This window comes from Pseudocercospora fijiensis (genome assembly GCF_000340215.1).
Source record: "Pseudocercospora fijiensis CIRAD86 unplaced genomic scaffold MYCFIscaffold_3, whole genome shotgun sequence".
Taxonomy (NCBI): domain Eukaryota; kingdom Fungi; phylum Ascomycota; class Dothideomycetes; order Mycosphaerellales; family Mycosphaerellaceae; genus Pseudocercospora; species Pseudocercospora fijiensis.
In genome coordinates this window covers 4,273,498-4,294,001 of record NW_006921534.1, presented here as the reverse complement: position 1 = coordinate 4,294,001, position 20,504 = coordinate 4,273,498, and the positions used below count along the sequence as shown (strand labels likewise).

Here is a 20,504-nt window from a genome sequence, read left to right as displayed (position 1 = left end):
ATCGAGAAGTAACCTATTGTCCGCAAGATCGACCCCGGCTAGCTTAGCTCTATAGTTTTGCCCTTAGTTAGTCTATTAGTCGCTCAATCTTTTAACTTAGTTAAAGTTTTAACTTAGCCTCAAAGTTTTAATCAAACCTTTAATAGGCTTAAGGCTTTAATTAAAGTTTTGATTAAAGGCGCCTTAGGCTCGTAGTATAGGTAAGGTTGTGTCTATAAGCGTAGCGACAATAGCAAGTAATATTAACAATAGCAGCGCTAGTCGTCTTAGCGCTAACTTTACCTTGCTTTCGATTTCCTTCTTCGACTAATAATACACTTAGCAACACCGTTACTAATATAGCTATATCCTTCCTTTCTTAAATAGTAATACACTCTGTAACACCGTTACTAATATAGCCGCGCCGGCCGCGCCGTTACAAGCGCGACGCCGTCCTTACCGACCGCCTAGGCCCCGAGGCCTCGACAGAATAAAGGAGTAAGAGAGGGACCTATAGGGCGCGTTAGTAAAGAGGTAGATTCCTTAGAAGAGCATGCGATTAATTAACGCGTCGTAGCGCGCTTGTTAACACTCGGTACGCGTTCACTATAGTAGTGTAGTCTTATTGTCTCTCGTTACTAACAATTGCTTACAGCTAATTAGTTAGCTAATAGCACCCCGGGGGTAGCATTAATCCTAGGCCTTAATAGTAACATTATAAGCTTTTAGTCTTCTTCTTGTTCTTTACACTAGTCTAATACTTATCTAATAACTCAGTTATGTCTTCAAAAGAGTCTTTAGCTTCCTACGAGTCCTATTTAGGTAAATAGCCTTACTATCTTAGTAGGTACTCCTTCTTGCCTTGCCTAGTACGATGCTGTAGGATACGTTCTACAGACTACAGCTCTTTACTATTAGCTAAGACTTCTTCTAACTTAGTAGGCGCTTCATCGCCTTCGCGCTAGTAGTATAGTTTAAGGAGGGAGATATAGAAGGTGTTATAGATAGTATAATAGGGTAGAAGCTATAACTAGTAGGCCTAGCTATTGCCCTTCGGTTCTCGGATGCGAAATAGGCTAATATATCTTAGTGCGAGCTTAGGCCTTGTTTTGCCGTTAGGTAATAGGTGCTTGCGGATGCGGAGGTTCTTAGTGCTTAGCATAACTATATCGCCTTGTTTAAAGGTTATCGGCGTATAGTGCTTGTCGTAGTAGGTCTTTTAGTACTCTTAAGCCTTTGTCAACTTCTTAGCCATCTCGGCATGGATTTCTCGCATCTTCTAGATACGTTCTATTGCCGCTAGTGTCTCTAGTACTTAACGCGCTTCTCTTTCCTTACGCTCGGCCTTAAGCGAGGTAAATAGATCTTATAGCAACGCGGCGTTTTAACCTATTATAGCTATATATAGTGAAACCTTAGTTAATAAGTATACACTATTGTTATATACGAATTCTGTAGGCTATAGGAGATTGACCCAATCCTTAGGATTCTCGTTAATGTAACTGCGTAGGTACTGCTATAGGGTAGTATTCTGTCTCTCTGTTTAACCGTTAGTCTATAGATAGAAGGCTATTAATAGCCGATGCTTTAGTCTTAGCTATAGGCATATTTCGCTCTAATAGTGCGATATGAATGTCGTGCCCCTATCGGAGACTATCCCCTTAGGGGTTCCCTAATAGGTGCAGAAGATGTCAGTCTATAGCGCCTCTGCTATATTAATAGCAGTCCAATCCTTGCGCGCCGGGATATATCGAGCGCCTTTAGTAAATCGATCTACTATAATAAGGATAGTATTATATACATCCTTGCTGCCCCTACGCTTAGTAGGAGGAAGGCCTATAATAAAGTCTATTATAAGCTTAGCAAATAGTTTCTTTAGAATAGGGAGCGAGGACAACTCGCCGAACGGCAAGTGCTTCGGTGCTTTAACTCGCTAGTATACTGTATAGGTCTGTATATACTCCTTTATATACCGCTTACTATTTAGCTAGTAGTATATGCGCGATAGTAACTCGTGCGACCTCTCTGTACTATAGTAACTAGCGAGCTTACTATTATAGTGCCTCTTTAAAAGCTCTTATCGGATCGATTGTTTAGCGGGGATATAGTATCTACCCTTAAACTTTAAGTAACCTTTGTCGTCGATCGACTAGTTGTTACTCTTACTAGATCGAGTCGCCCGTCTACTTATAAGCTTATTAATGCACTCGACAGCAAAGGCGTCCCTCTACTAAGCACGTAATAGCTTATCTATAAACGATTAACTATCTCTATTTGCAAGGTCGTTTAATAGCACCCGTGCTATCGAACGAGGCACGTATTATATACATCTAATAGCACTAGCAGCCGGAACTACTACAACCTCTTCTATAGTGCTATCGCTATATAGGCTATTACTATAGATAGCAATATCTTTAATCGAGTTATTATAGCTCGAGCGATCTACGTCCTTTCTTTTAACGTGTACTAGAAGAACGACAACTCCGCTATAGTATTTGTTGTCGCCGCGGGGTCTAGAAGTCCGCTTATCCTACGCTTGCTTATTAACAACACGGACTATAGCAATCTTATACTATAGGGTTAGAAACAAAGAATTAATGTATTAGGTCTCGCTGTCGTAATTAGGTCGCCTCGATAGGCTATCGGTAGGGTTACTTACGCCTAGCCGGTATAATACATTAAAATCAAACCTAGCGAGGTAGACGGCCTATCTAGCCTGTCGACCTATAACCCTAGTAACCTTAGTAATGCTACGGAGGTTGTTATAGTCTATATAGACCTAAATAGTGTGCTGTACACTATCGAGATAGTGCCTCTAATACTTAAAGGCCTCGACAATAGCTAGGAGCTCTTACTCGTAGGTCTCGTAGCGACGCTCTATATCGATCATCTTTCGTAAAAAGAAGGCAATCGGGTGCTAGTAATGGTCCTTATCTGATTGCTATAACATAATAGCCGATACAGCGAACTGTAAAGCGTTAGTCTTAATACGGATCTGCTTGCTTAGTACAAAATAGTACAGCAAGGGGACATTAGTAAAGCGTTGCTTTAGGCCGTTAAAAGCGGCTTGTGCCCTATTAGTCTATTTGAACTCCCTAGTTAGGTTGGCCTTGGTTTTAGTAAGCTTAGTTAGGGGCATTATATGCCGTAAATAGCCCTTAATAAAGCGGCGGTAGAAATTGGCGAAGCCGAGGAACGATTAAAGTTCCTTAATAGACGTAGGAATAGGCTATTTAGTAATAGTTTTAATCCGATTAGGATTAGCCTTAACACCCTTAGTTGAAATAAGGAAGCTAAGGAATAACACCTCTTTAGTAGCGAAGGTGCATTTAGAAGGTTTGTAATATAGTCTATAGGCTCGTAGGCGGTCGAGGACCTTACGTACTACGGCCTAGTATTCTACAATATTAGGTAAATGTGTATAAACTAGGATGTTATCTAGGTAAACTATATAGAGATAGTCTAATAGGCCCGAAAGGGCCCGATTAATATAGGACTAGAATATAGCAGGGGCATTAGCTAGCCTAAATAGTATAACTAAGTACTCGAAATAGCTATAACGAGTGCGAAAGGCTGTCTTCTATTCGTCGCCCTTGCGAATACAGATGCGGTAATAGGCGTCCTTAATATCTAATATAGTATAGTAGTAGGTACTAGAAAGGCGATCGAGAGTCTTATTAATAAGCGGAAGTAGACAGCGGTCTTTAATAGTAACAGCATTAAGTCTACGGTAATTAACGTATAACCGTAGGCTACTATCCTTCTTTAGAACAAACAGGATTAGTGCACTAGCAGGGCTGTTACTATACCGAATGCGACTATTAGCTAGGTTTTCCTCTAGGTACTTACGTAGCACAGTAAGCTCTCGCTTACTAAGGTTATAGAGGGGGCTAAAAGGAACCTCCTTGCCCTCTATAATGTTAATCTTATAGTCTGTCTCTTTGAACATAGGCAATGTCGATGCTAAGTGGTGTTTGAATACATTAATATAGGTCTCTCGAATAGGTTCTAGTATGCGCCTAAGTTGTTTAGGATCTATACTATTAGGGGGCACTAGTTCATCGTTATTACTACCGAGCAGGTCGGCAGTCGGATCAGCTAAGGCAGGTGTTAGGTTGCTAATAAACAGGACCCTAATATCATTAGGACACTCGCTAACATTAATGTATTTAATGTCCTCTTTCTTAGCGATTCCAAATCGCTACTTCTAGAGGCCTAGGTCTATAGCCACAGCGTAGTACTTAAGAACAGGGTTACTAATAACAATATCGGATAGGAGGCTGTCTATATCTACTACGTAGGCAGTGAAGTCTAACAAGCGCTTATTTCCGAGGTCGTCCTTTAGAGCTATAGGAATATAGTAGGCCCTATAGGTCAAGTGCCGAGCGTTATTAAACCAAGCAAGGGTTAGCAGGTTAGTCTTCGGCAGTTGTCGAAGGTCTAATTACTTAGCTAGGCGATGGCTAATAAGGGCACTAACTGAATTTCCTAGATCTAGTATAACCTTAGTCTAATAGGTAGTACCCTTCGTATCCTATATAAGGCAGGAGCGTATTATAGCTAGTATAATATCGATGGTCTTACGCCGCATAAGGCTAATAGTTAGTGCGGCGCTTACTCTTTTTTCGAAGGTTAGCCTATAGGGGTAGCGTTAGCTACTAAGAGGTGCTTTCGGTATTTAGCGGAAGCACGATTAATTCGGGCCTAGTCCTTAGGTTTGTCGCATTGGCCTAGTAGATAGCTAGTGCTATCACAATTAAAGCACTTCAATCCGGCTAATAGACTACCGTAGCTATTGTTATTAGTTAAGCGGTTAGTACTATAGGGATACGAGCCCCTTCTACGGCCTCTATCGCGGCCTCCTCTATATAGCCGCCGGCTACGGCCTCTTCTACGGTCGTTGTTACTGTTCCTACTATTAGCATTGTTGTCCTAGTAGGAACCTTAGTTTCCTCCGCGGCCACGGTTGCTACGGTTAGTACTAGTTAGTCGGATCCTTAATTCTAGTCGTTATTAGAGCTAAACAGCTCGTTCGGCTGTTTCTACTTCGACTATAAATTGAATGCGTATTAGATTAGCTTGTTCGAACATACGGCGACGGTCCAATTCGAGGATAAGCTCCTATCTAAGTTTTAGGCGTATCTCGGAGATCTATATAGAATTAGTCTTAGGCGGAAGGTCGTCTTTAAGAGTTTTTAAATAGGCTTCAAATAAGCGAGCCGATTAATTAGTCTTTTATTTAGCTCGAAGATACAGGTCCTAAGTATATTGTTGCCTTAGTATAGGGTTTCTAAGGGTATCTAGTATAATAGTTTTGTAGGTCTGCTACTAAATAGCGGTCTAGTCGTCGAGGGAGTCGAAATAGTTATCCTATATACGCTTTAGGTCGCTATTAATATACTACATAGCGTGTACGACTAAGGAATAGTCGTCTAGTAGCGCTCTTAGTATATTGCGCTAGTTAAGTTTACAGTTACGAATGTAGTCGTTGTACTGCTTTCGACTAGAGCCGTTAAATATAGTACAGTCCTTAAGTTTAGCATCCTTCTTTTAGATAGGTAGTAAAGAAGGTCCTACTGCTAGCTTAGCAGTAGTTGTTAGAGATTCCTAGAGGCGGCGAATCTCGAGAAGGTTATCCTTTAGCTGTTATTCTTAACGCAAGGCAGTAAGCCTGTTTTAGGTAGCTTCTTAAAGCCTCGCTACTAGCTAGGGGCTAAAGGCCGGTTAGCTATATCGACGGTTAACAATATTGTTAAGAATGTCGTCGATAGGCAATTCTAGGTCGTTACCTAGAATTACAGGTTCTTCTTTAGCAGGTCCTATAGCAGGCTCTTCGGTAGGAGGCACTCTAGTAGGTGCTTTAGTAGGCCCTTTAGTAGGTACTGTGCTACTAGCGTTGTCGTTGCTAGCGCTGCTAGCGGTAGTACGGTTGTTGTTGCTTCGTAATAAGCCGGCTATTATAGTAGGGGGTAACACTAATAATGTATTATTAGCCCCTAAGATGCGGGTATAGCGGAATTAGTAGATATTAGTCTAGTACGATTGACTTAGTATAGTAGGCCGTATAGAAGGCCTTGCTTAATAATTAGTACGGTTGTTTCGATAGAATAGTACGTATAGGTCCCGTTCTTCGGGCGCAATATAGTTAGATTAGTCTTGTTCGTAGCTATACCGCTAAAAGCTTGAAATAAGGACTATCTAGCTACTACCCTTAAAGGGTAAATCGAATACTGTATAAGAAGGGTTATATTAGCAGGTAGATAGGGTAGTAGTAGGTACGAGTAGTATTCGATAAGGAGCTAGAAGGAGAGGGAGGAAGGCAGGCAAGTTGGCCTACTACTAAGCGCTAAGCCCTACCTAAGGCATCGAGACCCTAGCTTTACTCGAGCCCGGTTACATACCAATTACATATAACCTCTTTAGTCCTAACAACTATAGAACTAATAGAGGTTTATATAGCAACTTAGGCTATTAAGGCCACTAACTAATAGGCCGTAAAGTAAAGTAGGACTAACGTCTAAGGATATATAAGGAAGCAACTCTTCCTCTAATAACCTCTTCCTCTTTAGTAATACGAAGACAACTCTATATAATAGGTAGTAGTAGCCCCCCCCCTATTCGCTACTAATTGTAACTAAGTCGATTAAGTATACCTTTATCGATTAGCGCTAGCAAAAGTGTCTAATACGATAGCGACGACTAATTAGGGTAGCGGATCTAACCTTACTTCCTAATACATTATTGTCGCCTATCTTATTACTTCGAACGTTACTTCTACTAACTAATAACAAGTCTGCGGCGATTGTATTAGTGCTAGTAATAATAGTGCAGTAGTCTTAGCTAAGGGTAGCGTCCTTAGTTAAGTTACCTATCCTAATTTATTAAATCTGTTTAACTAATATATATCTTACCTAATCCTTTATCTAATTAAATAGACGCTACCTATGTAATTGATATAATAACCGATAGTAATAATGTAACGGGCTTAGTTTAGCTAAACTAACTTTACTAACGATACGAGTTCTTATATAAGGCTTAATAGTGTCGGTCCGTACTTAGACTACGTAGGAAGATAATAGTTCCTAGTAATAGGGACCGTATATAAAGGTGCATACGCAGTCCGGATTATGTAACGATATCCTTCTAGGGTAATCGGGGTATGAAATAAGACTCTCTTATATATAGTATAGATTTAAACCATTTTTTTAGTGTTTTAATAAAGCACTATATAAGGAGTTAAAAAGATTAATTTTTCTTTTGTTTATATATAAAGAAGTATTAACTACCTTACCTAAAATAGAAGGTAACCTCTTTTATATAAGCTAAGGGGGTGTATAACGCGTTAGCTTAGTTATATAATAAGCACGTAACTTCTTAGCTTAAAGAATTTTCATTGTATTTTATTAGACTATAGAATAGAGCAGAATATAGGCAATTAACGAAGCCAATTCTACCGCCGGTAATGTAGTATTACGTAAGTAATCCACTGCGCTGTGCGTGATAGGACGTCCACGGGTGTCTGCGGGTTTTGCTTGAAGTATAGACTTCGCTTGGCGGGTTGGGGGTGGAATTTGGGGGGGTTTTTCGGCTCCGCTCTTTCCTTGGAGTATCGGCAACTGAAGGGCATAGTAGCAGAGGTTACTCTTTCAGTAAGAAGGCATGCGAGTGAATGATTAAGTCGCACCGCACCATAGTCGGAGCACAAATCTTGAGGTAGTCAACAGGATCAGACCAAAGTGAACGCGAAGTCACAGTTCTCAGTGAGAGAGCAGCGGTTTGGGAAAGAACGATTTTCAACACATCATCTGTCGACAACAATTGCAATGGCGTCCGGCGACAAGAAGATCAAAGTCTTGTTATTTGGTCTTGGAGCGTGAGTAAGAATATGCATCCGATTTTGCGCATTGCTGAACATACACTAGAATCGGTGGCTTCTACGCTTTCGTGCTTGGCAAGAATGACAATGTCTCGCTCTCTGTGGTCGCTAGGTCGAACTACGATGCTATCAAGCGAGATGGCCTAACCATTGAAAGCGACAACCACGGCAAACACAAGGCCAGCATTGATCACGGTGAGCATATTCACTACCTCTCCGTACTACCATGCTAACATGCCCAAGTCTTTAAATCCCCCTCTGATGCGGATTTCAAATTCGACTACATTGTTTGTGCTCATAAAGCTATCAAACCAGCATCATTCCCACCTCTATTCAAATCAGTCGCCGATCAAAAAACGACATTCGTAATTATACAGAATGGAGTCGGTAATGAGGAACCTTTCCGAGAAGTCTTCCCTTCTTCCACGATTATTTCCTGCGTTTGCTGGACTGGAGCCACTCAACATAAATCAGGTATTATCACACATTCCACGAACGAACGACTCGAGATGGGACTGTATCCAAATCCAACGATAGATTCTGCTCTAGAGCAAAAACGATTGGACGGCTTCGCAAGCCTCCTCAAAGCCGGGAACAGCCCTTTCTCAATCGAGGAGAATATTCAGATTAAGCGTTGGGAGAAGGTTGTGTGGAACGTGGCTTGGAATCCCCTCACAACACTCACTGGTCTTCAAGTTCAGAAGTGGCTCAAGACTTCGCCGGAAGCCATGACCTTCACTCGGAATCTCATGGAGGATGTGATCAAGGTTGCAAGGAGGCTAGATGTACCTCTCAAAGATGGTCTTGCAGAAGATCTCATCAACAGAGTTCTACCTATGCCGCTGATATTCAGCAGTATGTATGTGGACGCCAAGGAAGGAAGGCCGTTGGAGATTGATGTGATTGTCGGATTCCCGATGAAGAAGGCGAAGGAGTTTGGGATGGATGTTCCGGCGCTGACAGCAGTCTATGCTTTGACGAGCGCTGTGAACGCGAGGTTAGAAGAGGCGCAGGCGCAGGCGAGCAGGTAAACATTCGCCTCGAGAGTGCTTCTGCAAGTGCAGGAGGGAGGCTGATAGACGTTCCAGTAACCGGCTCACATTGAAGCTCTAGATGTTATGATGAGAGATGTACGTAGCTACCTCGAATAGCGAATAGCGCTTATATCAGAGACGAAGGCGTGGTCTGCTCCCAGTGCTCGACCGTCGATGATGTTGATGCTGAAATAGATGAAAATGGAGAGTCATGGAAGAGGTGGCGTTCTGTGCACGTGACGTCCCAAGCCTCGTCCCTTAGTCAGCGAGGGCGCAATCGGATTGAGGCATCTGCATCTGCACCTCCGTTCTCCGTTCTGTTCTGTTCCTTCATCACCACCAGTGCCTTGCGCACTTTTCTTCCGCCTGTGTTATTATCGTCTTGCAAAACGTCTGCGCCTGTTTCGGAATTCGGACCGGCGACTGCGACTTGGACTGGCACCGGCACTTTTTCAACAGGCAGGCGGCGCACTGCCGCGGGACACATAATCACCATGGCATTTCAAGCGGCTCCTGAGATGTTGCCAGTAATGGTCGAAGCGATGCGAGTGTCACTCAGAAGTATTGGATCGGCGGCGGCGGCGGCGGCGAGGACGGAAAAGAAGGCAGTGAGCAAGTCAGAAACACATACCGACGCCGAGGCGAAACAGGTGCCAGTGAGGCAGAGGCAGCGGGCAGAGATGCCAGAATACATGTCGACCGCACCACTTGGAGCTCTTCGACATCAGATGCCCTCTGCGTCAGCGCTTCAGCCCTCATTCTCCACCGCATCTATACTTTCCGCCATGCCTCGAGGCACGCTCCGCTATGCGTCACCACTCACTCGCACTTTCTCATCGCTGACTCCTCTAGCCCGATCATTCTCGACTACCACCCGCTTCGGACCTCTCACTCTGCGCGCACCATCGAAGACTACTTTCGTGGGCTTCTCTCAGCAACGCACTCTCTTTGGCAGCTCGTGGGCATCCAACATGAATCGCAACCTTCTCGCACATCTGGAACAGACTGCCAACAACAATCCTGGCAGTGCAACGGCCCAGAATGCCTTCTATCAAGCTTTGCTTCGCGCCAACATGCCCGAGATTGTTGTCGAGCGCTATCAGACCGGACGCTACGCTACGAACCCTGCAATCGACCAGACCTACACCAAGGCTTTGGAAAGAGTTGGTGCTGCTGAGCTTGGCGGGAGCGGACTTGGTGCAATGATGGGACGTACACCTGCTGGTAACTCGCACAATCTGAGCAACGAGCAACTGCAAGCTATCGGCCAAGCAGCGTCTATGAAGGCGACTGGAGGCAATGTGAGCATTTCGAAGCAAGGTTCTGGCTCAAAGAGCGAGCCCTTGTACGTGGTCGTGGACGAGAGTACCAGCTCCACTATTTTCAAGTGGGTCAAGTTCTTCTTCGTCTTTGGCTTGGTTGCCTACTGCGCTCTGGTCGTCTTCACTCTCTTGATTGAGGCCACCGGCATGCTTAAGCGGGCTAGCGCTGCACAAATTGCCGAAGCGAAGCCTGAGCTACAGACTACCAAGTTCACCGATGTCCACGGCTGTGACGAGGCTAAGGAGGAACTGCAAGAGCTGGTTGAATTCTTAAAGGCGCCACAACGGTTTAGTACACTAGGCGGCAAGCTTCCCAAGGGTGTGCTCTTGGTAGGTCCTCCTGGTACGGGAAAGACACTTCTCGCTCGTGCTGTGGCTGGTGAAGCGGGAGTGCCATTCTTCTACATGTCCGGCTCTGAATTCGACGAAGTTTATGTTGGAGTCGGTTCCAGGCGCGTCCGTGAGCTGTTCGCTGCTGCTCGCGCCAAGAGCCCTGCCATTGTCTTCATCGACGAGCTTGACGCTATTGGTGGCAAGCGCCACGAACGTGATGTAGCATATGCCAAGCAGACACTGAATCAGCTTCTTACAGAACTCGACGGCTTCGACCAAACCTCCTGTGTTATCGTCATTGGAGCAACCAACTTCCCGCAGTCTCTGGACAAAGCTCTTACTCGACCTGGACGTTTCGATCGTAATATTCAAGTGCCGCTTCCCGATGTTCGCGGACGTATCGCCATCCTGAAACATCATATGCGAAACATGAAGATTGATGCCTCTGTGGACCTTGCTGTTCTGGCCCGTGGCTGCCCTGGCCTCTCTGGAGCCGAGTTGGAGAATGTAGTCAATCAGGCTGCAATACGTGCCAGCAAGAATATGCAGCAGAAGATTACCATCAAAGACCTGGAGTGGGCAAAGGACAAGATTCTAATGGGAGCTGAGCTGAAGTCGTTTGTTATCCAGGAGAAGGATAAGCTCATGACTGCTTACCATGAAGGCGGTCATGCTCTCGTCTGCATGCTGACCGAAGGTGCCATGCCCCTATACAAAGCAACGATCATGCCGCGTGGCCATACTCTTGGTACTACAACGATGTTGCCCGAACTCGACGAGATCAGCCAAAGCAAGAAGCAGCTACTAGCATCAATCGATATTTCGATGGGTGGCAAGGTTGCCGAAGAGCTCGTTTACGGCCCGAACAATGTTACAACTGGTGCATCGAATGATATCTCGAATGCAACACGCGTCGCATATCACATGGTTACCCAAGCTGGTATGAGCGACTTGCTTGGCAATATCGATCTCGCCGACAACTACGCAGAACTCTCCACCAAGACCAAGGAGCAAATTGAAGACGAGGTGCGGCGCATTGTCGAAGAAGGCCGTCAGCGTGCTGTTAAGCTTCTGACTACTAACAGAGAAGCTCTCGATCGCTTGGCAAAGGCGCTCGTTGAATACGAGACCTTGACCAGAGAAGAGATGGAAATGGTTGTGCGAGGCGAGAAGCTGCCTGACAAGATCATCAGTGCTGATGTTTCGGCACCGGTCAAGGCACCTGCAGCAGCAGAGCCTAAGGCCAATGTGATGCCGTCGCCTGTCGGTGGCAGTACTGGTTCATTTGGCGCACCTCCTGGCCCGGCCGGCGATGCTGGTGTGGCGGGTCGACCATGAGCTTAATGTCATATCATAAGCATCGACCATAGAACAAATTTCCAGCCTACTCGCGCTGTTATCTGCGCGGAAGGCAGGCTGAGATTGAGATCGAGCGATACTCTCGCTCATAGCATAGATGGAGTCCGGAGCACAGACGCGATGATGGACGAGGATCAGAATTGGACTCCCAATATCCGGACCATCGGATGTGAATAGTGATTCCATAAAGCGAGCGAGCATTTGTGTATGTATCTACGAGTACTCTTTCGTTTGTATAGCTTATTGCTATTAAATGCAGAAGGAATGAAGCAAAAGGCTTCACTCTTGAGTGTGTTCGCTTTCCATTTACGCCACCCTTGCTACGGAGGCTCTAAGTACATAAGCTGCATGATTGTACACGCACGCATCAAAGCTTCTTGCTACCAGTCTGCATGCACCAGAAACAAGGCTCTATCTCTAGGCGTCATGGTTGTGTAGACAAAATCTAACAGTGAACGATAATTGTACTCCAATCAGAACAACTTTTTCCACTACTCCGATATCTGACTACATGTATATTGATTCACCCCAAAATTTCACTCTCGACGAGGCTTTCCCAAACCGATGATGTCTCCCGCGCACCAGAGATCAGTAGATTGGACAATCATCTGGCCATTCCGGTGACTCAGGCTCAGGGTGTCGGAACGTATGGTTTAGGGTACGCTGTGGTCGGGTAGGAAGGAACATACTTTTTTGTTGAAGTTGGGTTGTATCCAGGATGCGAAGGCGAAGGCGAAGGCGAAGGCAATCTTGGCCATCGCACCGGGGGTCGAGGTGCGTCAATAGCAGTCCATTGCTGGTTCTTTACAATGATCTTCTTCGGTTGGCGTTGGGATTGACGGATAGGTGGTGTGGTGAGGATGGTAAGCTGCAGGAGTGGTGTACTTTGTTGTACTGTGCGGATAAGTGGCCGCTGCCGAGGTGTACTTTGGTGTGCTGTGTTGGTATGTGGCTGATGGTGAGGTGTACTTTGGAGTAACCTGTGGGTAGGATGGTGATGAAGTGTGCTGGTAGCGATAGCTGTGCGATGGCTTAGAGCTGCTATACTTTGGAGTTTGGCGTGCATAGCTGGATGTCGAGGGTCCAGTCGTAGCGTATGTTGGAGTGGTAATGTATGTTGGAGTCGTAACGTAGGTTGGAGTCGTAACGTAGGTTGGAGTCGTATTGTAGGTTGGAGTCGTAACGTAGGCTGGAGTCGTAACGTAGATTGGAGTCGTAGCGTATGTTGGATGAGAATGGAAGCCACACCACGGATCATTCGGCCGGCATGCAGGCATTTCCTCATCATCGGGCGAATCGCGAGGAGCGTGCGATGGTTCTGGAGCTAGTGACGATGTCGTCTTTGGTGAAATGTATGGTTGAGTAAAGTCCGATCCGTAAGAAATGCCTGTAGATGGAGACACCGACGAAGATGTGTTTCTCGGAACATGATGTGGCCGAGGAAATGGTGTGCAAAACTCATCTTCGGCATAGTAATGGTAGCAAGCCGGTGCTGGCTTGGGTCCAGGCTCAGTGGGAGTGCCATATGAATGATCTGTGTGAGTCGGCCGGGGAATTTGAGATGCCAGGTAAGACCAGAACGACAAGATTAGCTCAACTGGTTTTGGGGTATGAGTTGGCTGCGAATACGCTGCATAAGTACTGTGAGCGTACGAGCTGGAAGTTGGACCATAATTTGGCGTGTTGTGTGGATGAGCCGTAGTCGTGGGCATGGCCGACGACAGCACTGCCAGGCTGGCAACGCTGACGGTGAGTGTTGATCGCATGGCTGCTTCGGTCGGTATTTTGCTTACCACAAGTTGCGAAGGCGGGAGTTGAAAGTGAGAAAGATGAATCAAGGGTGGCAGACCTCATTAATGTAGTGTGAGCCTGCAAGTCTTTGGTACGCGTACGTGTGCAGACCCACAGCCTTGCTCCATAAGGCTACCGCTCAATGTCCACAAGCTTTATCAAGCAAAGCTCCAGTGGAGTAATTTCTTGCTTCAATAGTTACTCGAAAGTATTGCCTCGCAGTCTCGAACTTGTTCTGGTATTGTTGCGCTTTGTATATCAACCAGATGCGTTACCTCGTGTGAGTATTGCTACCGATGCGGACTGCGTCTTGTGGAGACACATCATAATTCTCAGCCAACCCAGTTCAGGGCCTTGAAGCCGTCCTAAGATGGAGCTGCTAGCTGCCAATGCGCGCGATACTCATCACGGCCAAAGATTTCTCAATTCTCATGGCGCCCCTTTGTACGCAGCTTGACTCTTCTCCTTGGAGATGATCAGTCTCGCCTGCGAATGCGCTGAGGCCCTCTCATAGTGATGGCGAAGATGGTGTATGCTCTCAGCTCCTCGAGATTGACTGTGCACGCTCAACTGCAACGTGACTTGCGTCTTAAACCCCGTTCCATGGAGTGAGAGTGCGTGCAGAGCTTGCATGCGCCGGAAACTTTCTCTCGCGCCTGAAGTCAACGAGTTCAGCTGCAAAGGAGTTACTTTCGCTCTCAAATCAAGATAATGTCTTCAGCCAGTGCCCAATTATCACGCAGAAAGTCTCCACTCATCACTGCTGCCGAGGCCACGTAGCATTCGCAAAGCAGGGCGAAAGCGTTAGACTTTTCCGTCACTTTTGGGGCTGCGCGAAGAACCACCGGAACGTCACCACCCATGATAATTGCAATACAGTCCCCTTCTCGAACACCTGGTGTAGCATAGCCAGTATAGGCCTTCCCGGTAGTGAAAAAATGCCTGCCATAGCGAAGCTCGGGTGAGTCCGATGCATCTCCATCCTCATCAAACGAGCCAACGAGTACCTGGCTGGTGTTCGGTGTGGGCAGAGGTGTGACTTCGTGAACAAGCGTAATTGAATCCAAAACCAAGGCGGTCACTTTCAACTGGCCTCTACTGCCTTCCCGGATTTGGAAGGTCTCCCTCTGATTACCGCCTGCGCGATATTCGCTCCGAATGCCCATGCTCCATTCATCTTTCGACGATCGACTTCCGAAATTGGGTATAGGCTGGCACCACACTGGAGCAAGATGCCAGCTGTACGTCCAATCTGGAATCCAAGAAGCGTTTAGTCCAATTTCTCGGTGCTGATGAAGTTTCCCAGCACTGTACAATATGCTCATGAGTTGGAACGTCTTCTGCTCTTCGCTCAGAGCATGGATCGACGTATATGAGTCATAATCTAAAATATTCGTGATGTACAGGTGGATGATATCGACGAACAGCGGTGCAGGGGGATCGAAGTAGTTTGGCTTGGTGCTCAGGTAGGTGAGAGCGTAGAAGGCATAGACCTTGTCGCGAACGTCTGTCGCATTACTACTTTTGCTGAGAATGAGCAGCTGGGATATATCCGTATGGTCTCGGGACTTCTTCTGACTTGCTATCATCTGCGCTATGATAGCGATACGCTGTCGCGTGTTGCCAAGAAGAGACACTTGTTTGTCGAAGCCGGAGGACATGGCTGGAATGGTGACATCTCGTACAAGCTTGATTAGATGGTCCCTAGTGCGATCAGCATTCATTTTTGGTATCTCAATGTAAGCCTGAAATGTGAACGAAGTGCTCGACGGAAAAGGAAGCAGATATGTTCTGCGATGATAGCCACGAAACGGGCTGTCGCTGCAGCTTCTGTCATAGATCCGTCGAATGAGATGACCGAAGGCGAAGCCGTGAGCGGTACATGCTGGGCAAGAACAAGAATCTCACACTCACCAGCTGATACGTGCACGCGCACCTGTTGCAGTGGTCCAAGCGACAGTGGTTTGTTTCGAAAGCACTACTTCAGGGATAACCCAAACTCTCGAGAACCAAGGTCGCTCCAGCACGCTTTGTATGGCTTCCTTGAGCTTGGTCTTGTTCAGAGGTCGTTTGCTGGCATTGGCCTCGCCTCGTCGAAGTGTCTTCGCAAAATCGCAAAGCATTCTGCTGCGATAGTCTGCCTCGCCGAGCCACACATGCACCTTGCGCGCCTGGTTGAAGATGTGTTTCATGATGGAGACCTGGTGAGCGCGTTCGTTATCATCGGCCTGGTTGATACATATTTGATCGATCTGAAAGTGGAGAGAGAAAAGGCGTCAGTACTGCGCAAAGTATTCCATCAGCAAGCATACCCATATCAGAAGCGTGGCTCTCGGCTTCCGTAGATTCTGCAAGGCGCACAAGAGATTCTTGGTGACGGGAAAGGCGAAGCCATCCACCAGGATCATTTCGTCTCTGATGTTGGACTCCCAGGCATAACTCAAGCAATCATATGCCCTCTCGGGATGTTTGGAATTCTCCCAAAGCATTCTGCACTCGATGGGTTCGAGGCCGGTGCCAGCGTGCACCTGAACAAGACGAAATGCTTCGCCATCGGCCACGGTGCCATATTCGAAGATGTGTCTGGCAGCAAAGAAAGAGTCGCTGTCCCTTTGCCGTCTTCGCCTTCTCTGTACGCTAGGGTCCGGAGTGCTGGCAAAGGCGCGGTCGTCGTGGTACTCGTGGTCGGAATATCCCGTAGGCTCCAGAGCGAGAGACTGAAAGGCGAATGCAAATCGTGGATCAGAAACGAAGCATTCAGACTCTGAATCGTATTCCAGGTCGTCCGACAAGCGCGGCGATACGCTGACGACCATGGCATTGGAGATACATACAGGACCGCACCTGCACTGCCCGGCCCCAAGTCATCAGTCAGGCAAAGAGTACCGCAGCTTGTCTTTTCGAGCCTCAGTCGGCTCGGCTCGGCTCGGCTCGGCCCGGCCCCTTCCATCGATGCCGGCTCAACCATCCTTGCTCGGTAGAGCGCAGGCCGACAGACAAGCTTTGCTGAGCTTCCGGAACTTCCCTCCCCTCCCCCGGCCCCTTCCCTCGTGTGCAGCTTCTCGAGATTTTTCGCATGTGGCGAGAATGCCATTCCATTGCAGCTTCCTGTTCCTCAGTAGCGCCACATACGCACGCTGTCCGGTAATCGAATCGAGTCATGGTGACAGCTTCTTGTCATGTCCACGGAGCAGAGTTCACCTTCCTGCCCCGCCCCGCCCCGCCGCCTATCGCGTCGAGACTAGGGCCTGGTGGTAGGCTGGTAGCATGGATGACGTGCATCCTAACAAACATTTGGCAGTTGTCCGTCCAGGCAGGCACGGCGGAGATAGCATTGATGCCGAGTGGAACATTATTAGAAATGCTTCCACCTTGCTGTCTCTTCTCTCCTTCCTGATCTTCTCTCCCTCTGCCTCTGCCTCTGCCTCTGCCTCTGCCTACCTTCTGCACATTGACCGCCATACCCCCACTCTCAGCAACACTTCAGAAACACCGCCATCATGTCTGCAGTCGAGAGCAAGTTCGACCCCAAGGACATGGTATGACCTCCCCCTGCGTGCGGTCACACCAATACTAGCCGAGCCGCAAGCCGTCGAGGTCAGCTCGCAGCTAACATTCTTGCAGGAGTTCCGCCACCTTGGCCCTACAGGTCTCAAGGTGTCAGTCCTGTCTCTTGGAGGATGGCTCACATACGGTGGCACCCAGAAGGGTAACGTGGTCAAGGACTGCATGGAAGCCGCTTGGGTATGCCACTCGCTCATCCATAGAGAGTCGCATCAGCACTGACAAAATGCGCAGAATGCTGGAATCAACTTCTTCGATACCGCCGAGATCTACTCAAATGGACAGTGTGAAATCGAAATGGGACAGGCACTCAAAGAGCTTGCATGGCCGCGAGATGAGTACGTGCTCAGCACCAAAGTCTTCTTCGGCACTGGACGCAAAGAGCCAAACACCCGCGGCCTCTCAAGGAAGCACGTCGTTGAGGGTCTCAAGAGCTCGCTCGCACGTCTTCAACAGCCATACGTCGACATTGTCCTCGCGCATCGACCTGACGTGGGCACACCAATGAAGGAGATCGTAGAAGCATTCACCCAAGTCATTCGCAACCTCAACCTCGCATACTACTGGGGCACATCAGAGTGGTCCGCAACTCAGATCATGGAGGCAACTCTGATTGCCGAGAAGCACAACCTCATTGCACCAATCGCCGAGCAACCACAATACAACGCCTTCCACCGCCAGCGATTCGAGGTCGAATACGCCCCACTGTTTGAGCAATTCCAGTACGGCACCACCATATGGTCACCACTTGCGTCTGGTCTCCTGACCGGAAAGTACAACGATGGCATCCCAGAGGACTCTCGCTTTGCCACCAACAAGGCATTCTTCGAGGGCACCATCAAGTCGCTGCAGAGTGAAGAGGGCAAGGCCAAAATCGCCAAAGTCCGCAAGCTCACCGAGATCGCTGAGAAGCTTGGAGGCAACGTAGCCCAGCTTGCACTTGCCTGGTGTGCCAAGAACCCGAACGTTTCCACTGTCATTCTGGGCGCCACAAAGGTTGCACAGATCGAAGACAACGTCAAGGCTCTCAAGCTTCTACCGAAGCTGACGCCAGAGGTGATGGAAGAGATTGAGAAGATACTGGACAACAAGCCAGCTGAGCCAAACAGTTTCGGTCGTAAGAGGTGAGCGTGTCCACGGACAATCATATCATGAATTGGCATGAAGCTTGATGTGCACGAGGCACGTGCTCATAGCTACCGTTTAGAACGCCAAAGAAGCGCACAGGCAAGCTATAAATGGCTCTATAATCGATGAACCACGATGAGGAACTTGTTCGAGTCTCCCTCCAGTCATTCAGTCGTCCCATTTCGACGCTTCTCCACGCTGCAAACATTGGGTATCTTGCAGTGGCAGTGATGAACCTCTCTCTCCACGTTCTCATGCTGTGTGACAGACTTCCAAGACTGAGCAGCGCACCGGCTACATAGAGCAGTGTAAATACAACAAGGAGTCCGGGAAGCCTCAGGCATGGTTAAGGCTGTGGAATTGTTCCCTGGTGTTGTCCGCAAGTGGTTCGTGAAGAGACGTTGACAAGTTCTCAAACAACGAGTCTGTGAAGTTGAAAACTGGAAGCAGGTTGAACCGTTGAAACTTGACGCATGAAAAGAACAGACGTGCAAGAAGACCAACCCTTCGGAATCGGGAATCTTGCCCGAGCCTCAGATGTCTACCGTGCCATCACCAGTTGCAGCGTAGCTTGCCTAGTCCACGATCAGCAGCATTATCAAGCGCAAAGCCGGGGCTTTTCATCTTCTTGTCTGTTGAAAATCGGCCCCCTCATAAAACGCACGAAAGACAATGCTGGCCGCAGCATCCGTAGAAGTGGGGTAGAATTTTATCACGGGCGCAGGTGGGTACGTACAACGGGCCATGCAAGACAAAGGGCATCTCTCTGTCCAGACCTGCTCTTGTGCTCGACCTCACCTTCACTGTCAACATCTGTAGGACTTCAGAGGTACGAGACAAGATGTCTCAGAAAGTGATCCTTGCGGTCTCGCAATCCCGCACGCTCTCAACCCTCCAACAGACCCTCGACTCCCTCGCAACAACGACACAGCTCGCAGCCTCGAAGAATGTAGACCTTATTCTCTTTCCTGAAGCCTTTCTAGGCGGGTACCCACGAAGTTGTGCTTTCGGTGCGACTATTGGATCTCGAACAGACGCGGGCCGAGAGCAATACCTCCAGTACTTCAAGTCATGCGTAGACCTGGGAGATACACCATTGGGAGCAGGAGATGAGTGGATCGAGAGGAAGCTTCCAGTCGCGAAGGGTGAAAAGTATAGAGGAGATGGGACAAGAGAGTATCTTGAAAAAGTAGCAAGGGAGACTGGAGTGTTTGTGGTGACAGGTTTGGTAGAGAAGACTGGTGGCACGCTTTACTGTGCTGTTGTGTACGTTGATCCTCAACGAGGTGTTATTGGAAAGAGACGAAAGGTTATGCCCACTGGAAGCGAGAGGCTGGTTTGGGGACAGGGCTCGCCCAGCACGTTGAAGGCAGTTACGACCATGATCAGAGGAGTGAAGATTACAATGGCAGCCGCGATATGCTGGGAGAATATGATGCCGCTTCTCCGATACAGCATCTACTCGCAGAATGTGAATTTGTGGTTGGCACCTACGGCCGATGCGAGAGATACTTGGCTGCCTTTGATGAGGACTGTGGGCAACGAGGGGAGATGTTTTGTGCTGAGTGCCATTTCATGCCAGAAGAAGAGCAGCTTGCCGGGTTGGGTCACTGGAACCTCGAAAAGCTCGGCAGAGCCAGCCCTGGCGAATGGCTCTCTATCACCAGCAAGAGGAAGGAGGAGATCGACCTTCACATGGGCAGATGAAAGGCATGAACTCGTCTTGCCCACCACGGATGAGATTGCCGACCCTTCCTCAGTGCCTGGTCCGGGATCTGTCGTGAGGATGGAAAGCGCAGCAGTGAACGGATCACATTCGGAACTGAAAGATGAATTCGCCTGTCGTGGGGGGTCCTGTATAATTGGGCCCATGGGCCAGGTCTTGAAAGAGCCTCTATGGGAAGTTGAGGACGGTGGGCTACTTATCCAAGAAGTCGACTTTGAAGATTGTGAGCGCGGTAGACTGGACCTGGATGTTGCCGGGAGCTATTCAAGGAATGATGCATTCCATTTGACAGTAGACGGCCTCGATCTAATCCCGCCACCGTAGGATATCCAAGAAATGTTGAGGCGCAGTAATGCCCTTCCGATGCCCACCATCTTCCATATCTCGCTCCT

At 47.8% G+C, this 20,504-nt stretch overlaps 5 protein-coding genes across 5 annotated transcripts; 3 read left to right on the top strand and 2 right to left on the bottom strand.

Annotated features, from left to right (window-relative positions):
- Positions 1 to 1,607: 1,607 nt before the first annotated feature.
- MYCFIDRAFT_173622 (uncharacterized protein) lies at positions 1,608 to 12,341 on the top strand (the record flags this gene model as incomplete). The annotated part of the gene is made up of 17 exons (XM_007927111.1): positions 1,608 to 1,616; positions 7,484 to 7,494; positions 7,523 to 7,585; positions 7,612 to 7,628; positions 7,658 to 7,715; positions 7,745 to 7,852; positions 7,902 to 8,050; positions 8,099 to 8,882; positions 8,920 to 8,936; positions 8,969 to 8,985; positions 9,026 to 9,049; positions 9,085 to 9,109; positions 9,139 to 11,871; positions 11,903 to 11,939; positions 11,972 to 12,072; positions 12,098 to 12,132; positions 12,174 to 12,341. 17 exons carry the CDS (start codon positions 1,608 to 1,610, stop codon positions 12,339 to 12,341), a joined length of 4,356 nt encoding a protein of 1,451 aa, XP_007925302.1.
- Positions 12,342 to 12,682: 341 nt separating this feature from the next.
- MYCFIDRAFT_195663 (uncharacterized protein) lies at positions 12,683 to 13,575 on the bottom strand (the record flags this gene model as incomplete). Its single annotated transcript, XM_007927110.1, has 2 exons — positions 12,683 to 13,227; positions 13,557 to 13,575. 2 exons carry the CDS (start codon positions 13,573 to 13,575, stop codon positions 12,683 to 12,685), a joined length of 564 nt encoding a protein of 187 aa, XP_007925301.1.
- Positions 13,576 to 15,658: 2,083 nt separating this feature from the next.
- MYCFIDRAFT_124693 (uncharacterized protein) lies at positions 15,659 to 16,237 on the bottom strand (the record flags this gene model as incomplete). Its single annotated transcript, XM_007927109.1, has 2 exons — positions 15,659 to 15,946; positions 16,007 to 16,237. Coding segments are annotated over 2 exons (519 nt in total), but the record flags the coding sequence as incomplete, so codon positions are not given.
- Positions 16,238 to 17,194: 957 nt separating this feature from the next.
- Positions 17,195 to 18,524, top strand: MYCFIDRAFT_152882 (uncharacterized protein; the record flags this gene model as incomplete). The annotated part of the gene is made up of 3 exons (XM_007927108.1): positions 17,195 to 17,233; positions 17,319 to 17,438; positions 17,493 to 18,524. 3 exons carry the CDS (start codon positions 17,195 to 17,197, stop codon positions 18,384 to 18,386), a joined length of 1,053 nt encoding a protein of 350 aa, XP_007925299.1. The 3' UTR covers positions 18,387 to 18,524.
- A 703-nt stretch (positions 18,525 to 19,227) lies between these two features.
- MYCFIDRAFT_134006 (uncharacterized protein) lies at positions 19,228 to 20,436 on the top strand (the record flags this gene model as incomplete). The annotated part of the gene is made up of 2 exons (XM_007927107.1): positions 19,228 to 19,987; positions 20,186 to 20,436. 2 exons carry the CDS (start codon positions 19,228 to 19,230, stop codon positions 20,434 to 20,436), a joined length of 1,011 nt encoding a protein of 336 aa, XP_007925298.1.
- Between the last annotated feature and the right edge of the window lie 68 nt (positions 20,437 to 20,504).